Here is a 14,525-nt window from a genome sequence, read left to right as displayed (position 1 = left end):
AGTTGATACAGTAGCCGTAATACATCTGCCCATCTGCAACAAGTGGGAATAAAACTCTGAGTACGAGAAGGTACTTAGCTAGACTTACCCGACATAACCGAAAATAAGTGACACCAAGGATTATGAAGGGCTTTATAGTAGGGTAGCTGACTCATTTGCAGAAAGAAGCATTTTTAGCATTTCAAGAACCTTTCTAAAAGCATTATTGCCAAGTTAATTATTATTAACCTATCGACTAGATTTGCACCTATACTAGAGTAAACAAGTGATTAAGCAGATAATGATAACCAATGATCATTAAACAACTTCCATACTGTCATATTCATTATAACTGTCCAAGTGTTCCATAACATTTACTACGATGAAGTAACTCAAGTCAAGTGCTCACTATCCAGGAGCGATGGCGATTCGAATCGATTCCTAACCAGCTGGTGATTTATTCCTTACACAAACCTCACTCACCCGCTAAAGTGAGATATTGATCACCGAGTCAACTTTCCAGGAATCTCGAGTTTGCCAGGAACCACATGTACCCGGGGGCCGACCGACTGCACTTTGGTCTTATCATCCCGCCCCCGTGTCCTACCACACCTGCTCTGGCACAGTGCGTTGCGGGCAATCTACTCGGCCCGAAAAATCTCCCAGCTTCGCGGTCGAAAGGTACTTTATCCGGCCAGCTAAATGTAAGGCATACGTTCAACATGACTCGAGGCCCAACAACGGCCGGTCCTTAATCGACACAGACGGAAAACACTATAGTCCAAAACTCTGCAAGTCTCCGTCCGGTCTCAACTTCATTTAACACTTAGTTATACCATGACTTCATAGTCATCCAAGCAGATCTAGGTAACCACCTATAGCTCGCAGGTGACAGGAAATCACCTGACTTCTACCGGTTTAAGCCAGCTAAGCATTGACTCGACTGCGGATACTAGGGTAACAAGGATATAGTATAACAAAGGTAAGCAAGGTATAATGCAGCAACGGTTGCAAACAACTCCTGAACGTAATGCATCAATTTAAAGTAAAGCATTTAATTAAATAATTGCAAACCGGGAGAAAAATGCTCCGGGGCTTGCCTCTCTCGAAGGAGCTCGGACGGTGATCGGGGCACTCCGGAAGTTCCTCAACGTCCTCCTCGTCGGCTTCTGGCACTTCCTGCTGTTGCACCTCGAGCTGCCCCTCGGGCTCCTCGGGTATGACGACTGGGTTCTCGGTTTGCGATCCTGCATGATGCAATGCGCGTAAGTGATTATGCAAACGGTGCATCGAAAGAGATGAATGCAATGGATATGTTTAAATGCAAGGTAGTCAACATCATCCAAGAAACTATACTACAAGCACATGTCATCTACTGCATTCTCTTCTACTACTAATATGTTAAGTCAACATATCTTATGAAATGCCTCAAAGATACACCAAAGATATTATTATTAACTAATCTTGTATTAAAGATGATTATTCTATTTCCTTTTAAATTAGGGCTACAACAGCAATCTATATTTCTGGTGCTTATAAAAATCTGAGAAAATTACAGTAGCATGGTACTACTCTAAGTAGCCTACCATCAGATTTTCATGATATTTGAATGAGTGGATTAGCCTACACAAAAATCACAAACTATGGCATGATTTTGTACATAAAAATACTTTGAACTGTGAAAAGTGTCAAACAACAGAATTAATATTTTTCCTAGGTTCTTCATAGCATATAATGATTGTACAAAAATTATCACATGCATGTTTTATACAAAGTTTGCTCTCTAGCAAAATAACAAAAATCAGCCATTAAAGGCACTTGAACTACACCTCAAAATTTTCCCACAGCACATGCATGAAACATATTTTTCCTAGGAAGTACATGACATAAGAAGATTAACAAACTTGAAATCATATTTTTCTACAGACTATAGATTTTTCTACATATTTTTCAAGTTATCAGCAATATCCATGATTAAATAAAAGCCTACAGAAAAGTATCCCAAAAATGACATGCAATAATTTTCCTAAGTAGATCTGGTGATAAGGAACCTAGTAAAATTTGTTTCAACAAATTTGGAGCAAGTTTGATCATACAAACATTTTTCAAACCATTTCAGATTTCAAATAATAAAGAATAAATGGAAATCAAATCACTTAAACGTTACTGGGCCAGCCCGTGGAAACGAACTGGCCCATGGCCACAACCGGCCCGCGCGGCCTGAGCGAAAAGGGAGCGCGGCGGCCCGATAAGGAGGGAAAAACCTTTTTCATATATATTTTCAATGAATTTTTACATGCTATCATTCAATTATTATTTTGAGCAAGAAAATGACCTCTTTTAAAAATGTATCAAAAATGAAAGTTGCTTAAAATTTAATTCTCTACAACTTTGCTTTTATGACCAAAGCCAAATTCTTTCTAGATTTTGAATTGTAACATCAAAGTCCACGTTTAGCTCAAAACCCTATTTTTTTGGAATTTATTTTTGAAGCCAAATTTTGAATTAATTTGAATACAACCATTGCTCCAAAAATTGAACTAAACATTGCTAGATGATTTACAATAGTAGCCAAACATGTTTTACTAATCTAGCAAGAAAAATTCAGGGCAAAACAATTCTTAAACAGGTGTATGCAACATTCAGGTTTCATGCATGTTTCAGATGTTTCAAATCAATGTTTCAATTGATATTCACATGATTAAGCATGTATGATTTGGATGCTTGATGATGCCTGATATGCGTGATTTGCAGTGCCTAAATGTAGGCATAACACCGGGGTGTTACCGGGTTCGGGGAATTGGGGATGGGTGCAAGCGGGGAGGGGGCGCGGGGAAGCGGCAAGTCAATGCGGGGCGTGGGGAGGCGGTAGGCCGGGCCACCAGTTCTGTAGCAGGCCGTGCCGTGCCGGGCCACGTGCCTGGGGTAAGGCCCAGGCACGTCCTGCTCTTCCGGATCGTGCCAGCATGGGCCCGCTAGCCGCCGGGCCAGGCCATGCTTCGGTTGGGCCAAAAAAACAGGCCTTGGGCCAGGCCGGCGGGCTCGGGCTGCATGGCCAACTATGCGCACCGGTCAAATTGCCCATATCTTTAGCTCGTTTGTTTATTATTATTATTAATAGCAAATATACCCGTGCGTTGCACCGGGAGATAATTAAAGCAAATGTTTATGGAAACACGATGATAGAAATTCTAAATATTTATTTATGTTTTTCTTTTCTATATAAATTTTAAAGATATAATTTATTGTTTGATAACCATCATGACATCCGTAATATAGTTATTGTTTGCATAATATGATAGTGTCCTATTAAATCTGTATCGAATTAAAACATAATTGTGATAGTTTTTTTTTCTCATGTTGCAAAGTATAGAAAAAATTACTCTTAAATATACCATAATATTATTTTTCATACCATTGAAATGGTTGATTCAGTTTTTTATAAAAATATTGTTTTTGTATTTACTAGGTAGCATGCCCGTGTGTTGCTACGGGATAGTTAAACTTTTGTATAGTAAAAACACACGGATCGCACGATAAGATAACAATACTGTAAAATTAAATACCGATGTTAAAGTGACATTTAATCCAAAAGCAAAAGTTCATAAAATTAACACAGTCACAGAGAGCACGGTGGCAAGAACCATAGCCCAGTGACCCAATTCTGGCCCGCAACAGTAAGTCAGTAACTGGCCAGGAAACCACCCCCAGAAAAGGGATCACAAGCAACTCTTGACCGCATAAAACCACATATCAGAGTAAAGGCGATGCCTTTAGGAAGTAGAGGAATCCGGCATCAAGATCGCACCTTGTTTGTCCCGACGACGGAGGAAGAGGAGGGAGGGAGACGACTTTGGAGAGGAGGATATGCGAATGTTGCGTTTCCGGGCGGACGCGAGTGCCACGGAGTTTGCGCCCACTGGCCTAGCGAGGCCATTCGGGGCTGGATCACCGCCGCTAGGTCTGACGCAGCGACGCCCCTCCCTCAGATCACCTCGGGTGCCACCCGACACCTCACCCACCGCCCATTCGGCGCTGGATCGCCGCCGCCGCCCAATCCGTCGCAGCGACGCCCCTCCCCGACCTTAGCAGGCGCAATGGCGATGAGGATCACCTCAGGTGCCACCCAGCACCTCACGCGCCGCCCATTCGGTGCTGGATCGCCTCTGGCGCCTGATCCGTCGCGGCGACTCCCCTCCCCCTGCTTCAACGGCACCCCACCCGCCACCCACCCCGGTCTCTTCCTCCCCAAATCTCGTTAAATGCCCGTGTATTACAACAGGAAAAAATAGTGACACAAAGAAAAGTATGAACGTGTGTTGTATAGTTAAAACACACACAAGAATATATAATGCGATCATGATAATTCAAACTTCAGCCCAAGGACAAAAATTGCACGTACGCATCTTTGTGGTAAAAAAATAATGCCATCACAATTCAAATTTAAGCACGAGGACAGGGATCACAGGCCTCTTCGTCGTGCTTGGTAAACCTGGACATTTGATGTCATGAGCTTCTCAAAAACTAATAGTAAAAACTGAAGTTAAATTTAGAAAAAAGGAAAAAAGAAAAGGAAAAAGGAAGCGCACAATATTAGTTTTTTTTGGTTGAACACTATCTTATGTTGTTTGATGAATCTTGATTAAGTATTCGTGGCCCTTGCATTGCAACGGGTTTCCAGAATTTTTCAAATCAATAAGATGAGCGAAGAAATACATAAGCATTCTACTCTGCCAAGTACAACCAAACTAATATCTATCTCCCCTCATTTCCAAAGGCAAGCAAAGCTAATATGCAATAATTACAAATAAGTTTCACGTAGAACACCCTGTATATCCTTGTCTGCTATGTTTTTAGCAACTCTTCCAAAAAAACACAAAAATAAAAAGCTTCTGGAAATGTGCAATCACTGATAAGAAAAATCAAAAGAGTTATAAATATCACATGCTACTACTTCGACTTCAGAATTGAGTGATTTAATAGTAGTGCTAATCCCTATACTGATAGCTAGCCAAAAGTAGCAGAAACCTCTTCTAAGACCTTGTTTATCAACGAGTTTAGCCAATGTTTTTTTCATGCACTCTCTTAACAATAGTAGCAGTCTCAAAATATCAAACATAGCAATAGTTACCAATCTCAAGTGTTGATTTTATTCTTGAAAGCATAGTGAAGACATCATCTTTCTTGGAGAGCGTACCAATCTGAGTCAAGCTGTGTGGTAATCGACCAAATGTACAGTAATAGTGCTGAATCCCTCCTAAAATACAGTGAGCCTGTGGATCATCCTCCTGCTCTGATAAAGCAGAACAACAGAAGGCACCAGCAGATTTTTAAGGCAGTGACAAATCCGATACTTCAAGCTTGTACAGCCAGCCCACGATGCCAGACATGGGTGATGCAGTCTCCTGTAAAAGATCATCATATTACCACATTCAGTAATATAGAGTATACTCAAAGGCAATGAAGTTGGGTAGGCATTGCTCAGCTTTATAAGATGATATTAGTAGTTCTGAAGTCGGGTAGGCATTGCTCAGCTTGAAAAAGAATTATTTCTTTATATGTATGTCTGCTGTCTGGTCATTTCCAGTACACAAAACCATACATTTACATATCTCTGAACCTGAGCAAAATGTAATACAGAAGTTACAAAATTTTTAAATCAAGAAAGACAACACCATCACCCACTTGGACCATGCGAAATAAATCAAACGCACGCCACCTTACAAGAGAAAGTGATGGTGGGCACAATCTTTTGTCGGCTGCGAGAGAAGCTGCGACTGAAGATGAGCACTAAATTTATAGTTGATGGACAGCAGCGTTGCTTATAGCTGGTGTGAGGGGATCATCGAGAAACACAGTTGTTTAAAAAAACACACAGCCCAAAGTATTTGCATGCAAAATGTGCATTTTACATATATTTGTGATCCTCTGATTGATCATAACAGGTGCACCATAGTTTTAGATTTCGAAGGCTGCAAGAGTTTGTCAAATAAACATGGTACTGACAGGTCATACATCACAATTATCTTCTACTGTTAAGTTAACGTGACTGATGAATGAACCTATTTCAGTGTTGAAAATAAAATTCAGAGCTCAAGTAGCTATTATCAAATGTATCAACCTTTATTTTGGCATGCCCAACAAACTGCACGGCCTGACAACCCTTGGCAATGTCCCAAAATCAAAAGGCTGAAAATAATTCTGGCCATCAAATTAATCTAGTTTCCAACACCAACCTAGCAACTTGTTAGGTAGTGATTAACCTGTATGGGGTGCAGGACCATTATCAAAAACAATATCGTTGGAAATTCAAGCGCTAATAACTGCTATCTAAAATTAAAGGCTGTACCTTTCAGTTCAATGAGCTTGCCGAGTTCCTCTAGTCTTCTCCTGTCAAGATGTGGTTACCTCTATCGCAGAGTTGAAATCTCCTCTGAAACAAACATGAGATTGAGATAGTTCCATGAGGTGCCAATGCAAAGTCACCATCATTTAATAGGTAATTAACAATAGGTGATGGTGACTCAGATAATTAACAAATAGGCAATGCACCGCCATTTTTTTGTTTTCTCAGATAATAAAAAAGCACTATGTTTTGTTGTTTTGTACAAAAAAAACGTGTTGGAGAGACATTGTTGGTTTTTAACTTTTTTACATCATCACTAATCCAATTGCAGAGAGGACCATAATCGAAAAATCAGTATAGTAATCGAGCCATTCAGTATCTGCCCCCAATTCAAATTTGAATCATAAACCATATGCAACCTTTGTTGAAATAGAGGAAAGCATGAATCAGAAAGCACAGAGAAGAAAATAATGAAACTTACAGCTGGCTGGGCATAACCACATAGCTGCACAAGGATGCATTTGCAGCAGACCATGGTGACCGTCGCCGCTGAAGACTGCCAAAACGACCTGGACAAGAGCGTAAGCAGCAGAGCTACAAGGATGAGAATTACCAATACAAGCCTGACTCCATTAGTGATCATCTATTGAGTTCACATAGTGGACATGCCAAAATCCCATGGTGACGGTGTGGGTGAGAGGAGCCAACCAGCCTCGGTCGACCACACAGGCTAGGACAAAATCAAATGAGGGCCTTTGAGATGGTGAGGCTAAGAACAATGATCTTTCTGTTGTTCCTGCCAGCATACGAGCTACAATCAATTCCAATTTCAGATTACACAAGAAGTTCTAGAGAAGCTAAATAAATCAAACAAATATCCCAAGCCACTTATTCCATGAGATGTTCTAGAGAACCACACATTGACATTCTAATCTAGTGCAGCTTATATCCTTAATCATCAAGCATTTACATATATCCTTAATCATCAAGCATTTACAGCTAAAAAAAAATTGTATACTATCCCTATTCATGCAAAGACCAACCAGATTGCTCCACGGCCATCAAAAAAAAAATCTTTTTTTCCAATCAATAACATTAAATCATCACAGCTCACGAAGTTGGTTAGAATACAAATCTAGCCAACGAAATAAAAAGTAAAAGGAGCTCCAAAAATGACTGTCAAACCCCAATTTGATCAGAAAGCTGCAGTAGCAGTGTCATCATCTGGCAAAACAGAGGTAGTGGTATCACAAAGAAATGAAGAACTAATGAAAGAGCTGCATACAAATAGTCTCAATTTGTATGAAGTTGGCTTCTGCAGATCAGACCTCATCTTACTCTGCAGGATGATCCATCTGTGCCATGGAAGACTAATAGACCAAGCATCACCTGGGAAAGTAAACAATTTTGTCACTTCAGACAAAAAGAAAAACCAACTATCTTAGGGTCAACTCAGCAATAATTTATTCAGATCTGAACCATCCACTGACCCTTGCTCTAAATTAGTATATCCTTGAAAATGGAACATAAAAGGTAATCTTAACTTTGCCTGCATACATGTCAAGCTGGCACTATATCTACATAATAATGATGCAAACAATCTGTCGCATAATTGATATATGCATGTGAGAGCTAAACCAAACCTTTGATAAATCTATGACATGACAGAGACATGGCAAAGATCTGTTAATATAAAAGTAATTTCAGAACAAAAGCAGGCAAAGACCTTTTAGATAACAGAAGCAGTTTGAAATCACCAACCAAGGCAGATAGCGACTTGATGGCAGGTGGTGATTTGATTATGCGAGGGATGCACCTGTCGGGACGCAAACCAAGGTTTACAGGGGGCACCGCGGGGGAGCGAGCGAAGATTCCAGCGGCGGCGGCGTCTTGGCCGGGTCGGTGATGGACGACGGCGGCGTAGATCGCGGATGGGCCGAGCAGTCGCACCGGTTGTGGATTCCGGCGGCTGCCCGACCCTGTGGTGGCGGCGCGGTTGTCGTGGATCCCAGCGGCACGGCCTTCATGGGTGTGATGGGCGCGACCGCTGTGGATGCAGCGGCTGCGGCGCGAGCACGGCAGCGTAGTGCCGGGCGAGCGAGAGGGCGCGCCGGCAGGCGACCGGGCGAGCGTGGGGAGCGATGGGATATGGGTAGCAGGAAACGCTATCGCGGAGGAGCGACGGGAGCCGGGCACGGGGTGAAGTGAGGGTGGGATCGCACGCACAGGTAGACCGACGAAGCGCGCGCACCGCCGCGTCGGTGAGGGTCAGGGTGAGGACTACGGAGGAGAGGGATTGATCTTTCCTTCTTGGAGCGCAGGGAGCAGGGCTCAGCCGCGGGCCGCGGATCCATGGCACGGGGGGTGCGGTGATTGCGGCTTTCCTTTCGAGCGATGCGACGATTCCGGCGCGGGCGGAGGCGGAGATGGCAGGGGGAGAGGGGAGGCGAACTCAAAAAAAAAAAATATCACACCAAAAAATTATCTTACTTTTATTCTTTTTATTTGTAAGATTTATAGGAGATAGGAGATATGGACATCAATAACTTGATGCTAGAAATTTTTGTTTGTTAAGAAAGTATAAACGGCGCAATAACTCTAGGAAGAAACAAATCCCAGAACCGGACGGAAAAAGCAGAAAAAATAGAACTGCGATGGATGGAAAAAGTTAAAAAAAACAAAAAATAGATGTACAGGGTGCGGCCGATTAATTGCCATGCATGTTGCCTGCATGCCCGTATGCATATGTATGGCTGGATTCCTGATTTGATACGTACAGTGGATTTGCGAGTCGACCTGCTTCTTGGCGGACGTGCTGGTGCTTCATGCTCGGCCTGATATTGGTACGACACTGGACTTCTTTAGCGTCGACGTGTGTATTTAGGATGTGTGTGCGAGACCACACGGTAAACCGATCAGTGAGCTCTTTTTCCTGCTGCATCGCCGTCATCTACCATCGATCCGGATCGCCCCACGACTCCGTCTAGGAGACTATATATGACTCGCAACGTCTCGATCGAGGTGAGCCGTGGACACGACGCCGAGCGTCGAGGATCTCGACGTGCCGCACCAATCCGGCCTAGTACCAAACTTGAATCTCCCACGACGTCGCCACCTCTGCTGCCTCGACTTCACCGCAAGTCGTCTGCCGTCGTGCCAGGGCTAGGAGCCGCAAGCCGTTCGTCGTCAAGCCGTCCCAGGCTCCCAGCACCAGCTCGCCACAGCCCAGCACCCACGATCACCAAGGACGATCGACTACACAGCGACAAGTTTACCTGGCACCGAGCCCTAGGGCAAAAAGCTCTCCCAACGCCGAAAGGCTGAACCTTGGCGGCGAACTCACAAGCGTGTATGCCTGATGATTACAAAAAAGCACCCCCAGTACCCAGTGATTGTACAATTTTTGTAAAATTTAAATTAGTCCAACCTTGAATCAAATAAACATAATCCCACATGAAAAATTTACAAGAATACGTTGGAAAAAAATAGAAGAAAAAATTTGCCAAACAAATCAGAAATCATCATGTACGTGTACGTAAGTGCTTCTGACATTTATCTCATTGCTTCTAGTTTACATGTTTCATGAAAACAAAAACATTTACAAAACTAAACAAAAACACTATCTCCATACGAGAAACAAATAAAAATAACCAAAACAGAGAGAACTACCAAACAAATATAGGAAAACCAGCTTGAGAAAAAAACAGAAAAAAATCATGTCCCATACAGAATCTGAAACCATCGTGTATAGTGGAGGAAAAAGGAACAAAAAATCATATAAAAAATACGTGGAAAATTAAAAGGAGAAATATTACATAAGGAAAATATAGAAACATCACGTGAGGGAAACAATTATATCCAAAAAGAAGTAGCGTGGAAAAAATAATAGGTGTTGGGGTGTTTACATCAAAATTTAGAAAGATGAACGCGGGAACTCGAAGCTTCCAAGATTATGTCATCAAAGAATCGATTAGATATGAATCAGTATCAGCTGATTTGTATGTGATATTAGAATCGACTATTTTGTAGATGACGTCAGCAGACGGCGTCAATGGGCTATGCTTGAATGACGTCAGGAAGATGTGTCGGACTCTACAAATAAGAAAAAATAGGGTCCAAGTTATTGTTAAGTTAGGAAGTTTTCTTTTATTCCAAGAATTGTAATGAGTCATATTTGAGTAAGATTTATATTTAGGTTCCGGGTATAAATATTAGACCCTGGTTATTATACAACGACACGAAACTCAATCAATACAGTCTTTCTGGCTTTCTCCATCGCATTAGGAGTAGGAGTACTGTAGATCTCGACGAGTTCTTCAGTAATCAGGGCTGCATCGACTAATCGACCTCCAGATTGCTCGTGAGTACCGTCACAACTTGTATTGTGTTTGTAAAGCTACATCAACTCTATAATGTTCTATTTAGCCGATGATATTTTCTCATATGCTTCTTTGCTGATTATCAACTCTGTAATCGATTGATAACATCAATAGATCATTTGGTCATATATATTAGAATTTTAAGGAAAGATCTTTTGATTTTTGTATTTGGGTGTATTGTACTTGTTTTTGTCTAGATTAATCAGTCACCATAAATCTGCTATGATCCATGAGCATCGGTTATTTTGATTCATATCATTATCATTTAATATTAGCCGATAATCCTTGATTTAAAGAACTTCATTTCAGTCGTTAGCCTTATTGAATCGGCTATCTAGCCGTACATTTAGAACTATCTAGAGCAACACCGACATGTTTCACCTTAAATTACTGATAAGATTTTCTCTCCTTATCAATTGCAGGTCAAATTGACTGGCACGTCGTTGGGTTTTCAGAATCGGCTGGTTTTGTGTTGAAGCCAAGCAGATCTCTGGCCTCGTTCCACTCAGATCTTCTGGCTTGCTGTGTGTTGATCACATCACCATATTTTTATGTCAACATGGGGTCGTGATCCCAATAAAAGATTAAATTGTGTGTTAGTATGGGCAATCCGATTCCAACTCTCCAAATGCTACCTTTGTGTTGGCCGGGTACACATTGGAGTCTCCATTGTATATTCAAAGTAAGCTTGCAACAGACGTTTGGTATATGGATTCTAATAATAACACATATGAGCAGTTACACAATATGCTTTGGAATCGGACTCCATATCGCGCTAGACAAGAGCTATTCTAACTCGTATAAACACGGGTTGTATACATATAAGTCTAGATGGAAGAAACTCTCCATTGTCTGGTAGTTAGAGGGAGACGGACCAAAAAAATGGATGGACGAAAAAATAGCCGAAAATTTTGCCTATTTATTATTAGGTATAGATTATTATATTATATGTATAAAAAATAAACAGGGAGTTAATGAATATATTTATATATAATAAGACTCCAACAGAGTTGTTTTGATCACAAAAGCCTGACGATATATTTATATATAAACAGGGAGTTAATGAATATATTTATATAGCGTGCAGCGGCTATGGGCTGCTCTAGTCGGCCTGGCCGCTCTAGAGCTTCGCTGTCGTCAATCCACCGTCCATGCAGTACCGACGAAGAACAAGGAGAAGAGGTAGATAGGAAAGGAGGATAGAGAGAGGTAGTAGATGCGTTTTTGACGATTGAGTGTTGGATCCTTCAATCGGTCGTGATCCTCTCATATATATAGAGGGAGGCGGTCTTATCCCAATAGAAAACAGCTCCAGATCGTGATCTCCAAGTTTTCTATGTGAAAATACGTCCAAATCCCGACCAAAATAGAGTTTGGGTTGGACTTGTGCAGGCAAACCGGCCTAGCCAGTTCCAAAACTGGCTAGGCCGGTTTTCACGGGGCCTAGGTAGCCATAGGTGCAGGCAAACCGGCCTGGCTGGTTCACAAACTGGCCTGGCCGGTTCTGCTGCAGCCCGGTGTAGAAAATCTTTCAAAAATTGTAATTAATTCATCCGGACTCCAAACGAGACAAACCATATATGTTTTCGATCAGCTCGACAAGAGGAACGTAATGGTGCAATCAAATCATGCATTTGAGGAACTTGCCAGGAACCGGCCTGGCCTATTCCAGCAGGGTCAACAGCCCCGAAATGCCGTTTCTTTGTCCGGACTCCAAATGCGATGATCCAAATATGTTTTCTGACCATCTCGACGATAAAAATATGTCCATTATATGCTTTGGCTACTTTTGGTTGTCAACAGGTGTGTTTTCTTTTTTATTCAAACTTGTGTCCTACAAAACACATAAACACCAAAACTCATAGAATTTGTTAGTATAAACCCTATTTACTAGGTTTGGTGCTTGTTTGGATGGATTTTATATAAAAGTTGGTGGTTGAAAATATGAGTTAAGCACAGCCAACAATAACCTATATAGATGGAACCCATTAAGGGTTATTTACTCCTATTTCTTTGCGACCACGTTAAGCCATGTCATCGTTTTTGTTTCAACCGTCCGATCTTAGACCACCATTTTAATCTCATCGTTTTAATCTCATCGTTCGATGAGCCCCCAGCCAAAGAGCCAAACATCACGCCATCCTGATTTTTGTGGTGTTCCATGCAAGAACGTGTGGCGGAAGCCACACTCCACCAAATACCACAGTACCATTATTAATGGTTAGCATCTCTCCAAATTTACAACGTCACAAGGCGCGATGGTTCACTCCACACCCTCTTCCCTCCCATATTCTGTCCCCACCACTGATACACATGTAGCAGCATGTCGATCCTTTCACTTCCAAAAAATATTTCTTCAGACGTAAAGAGCAGAGAGATTCTCTCCATGCCACTGCCTATATAGCCAGCAATGGCCATATCGATGGTGCTAGATTTGAGCAGCGCACATCATCTCTGTCACCGTAGCTCCATCTCCAATAACTACAACTGAGGTGCATGGTTTCCTGCTGCTGGCACCAAGACATCATGGTTGATGCTTCCCTTTGTCCATCTCATCTTCAGGCAGCATCTATACTTCTAAGCAAGCTGTGAGCATCATCCACATCACACCTAAGGTAATTCTTTTATATGCACTCCTTCAGTGTTGCTTAGTGAAATAGTTGTGGAATATTCTGTTATTTTTATTTACGTTTTCAGGTGAGAGCTCCTCGGTTTTGACCAAAGTTGGCAACATAATCACGATCATCAGCTTGACTGTGTAGTTCTTTCTGCACAGTGGCCGTTATGATAGTTATTGGGTACCAGCAGGACATACAGCAGTTCATTATAGTACATCCTCTTCTTTTAACTGGCATGCAACAAGTGTTTTATTTATACTTTCTATCTGTACTATTTGTAGATCGAGCTCATCATCTTGAAGTGGCAAGAGGTGTTTATATTCTATCCATGAGGCACCATTTTAATTTTCTGAAATTTCAGATTCGGTGTGGAGATAAAGTAGTAGAGGTATGAAGGTTTCGCATTGCATTACACTTTTTTCTCATGTATATGTGCAAACCAAAAGTTGTTCTGCTGTATTTTCGTATGTTTTAGTTTAAGATACAGGTAAAAATCTAAGAATGAATCATTTGGGACTTTGGGAGCAAGCGTGTGTCTTAAAGATGAGATTTACTTTTCTCCCCGTGGTACAATGTTTGGCTGTTGGTTACTTTTCCAGCAATATCCAGTAGCAAGGTGACAACTCTGCACTTAGTATTTGATACAGCTCGGCATCTAAATATCTAATATGGATATAAACATATTTTGGAGCAGAGACCATGATCTAATTCAGACAAGATAGCTTTGGGTGAAGTTACCTAGGGCAAACTATTTCATGCAAGGTTTTTTTTTTCATTGATGTTATTATGTTATTTATATAACACAAGTTTTCCCTACTGCAACCTGCAATGTGCATATTATTTTCTACATATATGAGGGTTGAAAGTATTCTTTCTTTATGCAAGAAAAACATACAGCATCGCAATCTGTTGGTGACTACTAACAAGTTATGTGATGGAGCTCCCTGATGACCAAATTAAATTTAAGGCTCGGCCATAAAAGCAACTTAAATATATGCTCGATAAACCATGTAAGTGAATACATTCTGCATGTAAATGCAACTTAAATATATGCTCAATTCTTTTTAAACCACACCACAAATTCCCGCAGCAACGTGCGGGGAATCCATCTAGTATTTATATAATGAGAATCCAGCAGAATGGTTTTGATCCCAGTCTAGAGAGGATTCAAAGAAAGTCGTGGTGTAAGGAAAATGGACCATT

The 14,525-nt window shown here is 41.4% G+C and overlaps 1 protein-coding gene and 1 long non-coding RNA gene across 2 annotated transcripts; one reads left to right on the top strand and one right to left on the bottom strand.

The window, feature by feature from the left end:
• Positions 1–5,103: 5,103 nt before the first annotated feature.
• Positions 5,104–8,593, bottom strand: LOC136524282 (uncharacterized; the record flags this gene model as incomplete). Its single annotated transcript, XM_066517710.1, has 5 exons — positions 5,104–5,384; positions 6,329–6,412; positions 6,807–6,894; positions 7,664–7,714; positions 8,087–8,593. Coding segments are annotated over 4 exons (648 nt in total), but the record flags the coding sequence as incomplete, so codon positions are not given.
• A 4,386-nt stretch (positions 8,594–12,979) lies between these two features.
• On the top strand, positions 12,980–14,107 carry LOC136519646 (uncharacterized). Its single transcript, XR_010775002.1, has 3 exons — positions 12,980–13,502; positions 13,604–13,938; positions 14,017–14,107. It is a non-coding gene; the product is annotated as an uncharacterized lncRNA (long non-coding RNA).
• Positions 14,108–14,525: the final 418 nt, after the last annotated feature.

This window comes from Miscanthus floridulus, chromosome 18, assembly GCF_019320115.1.
Source record: "Miscanthus floridulus cultivar M001 chromosome 18, ASM1932011v1, whole genome shotgun sequence".
Lineage (NCBI taxonomy): Eukaryota > Viridiplantae > Streptophyta > Magnoliopsida > Poales > Poaceae > Miscanthus > Miscanthus floridulus.
This window is presented reverse-complemented; position numbering and strand designations above follow the sequence as displayed.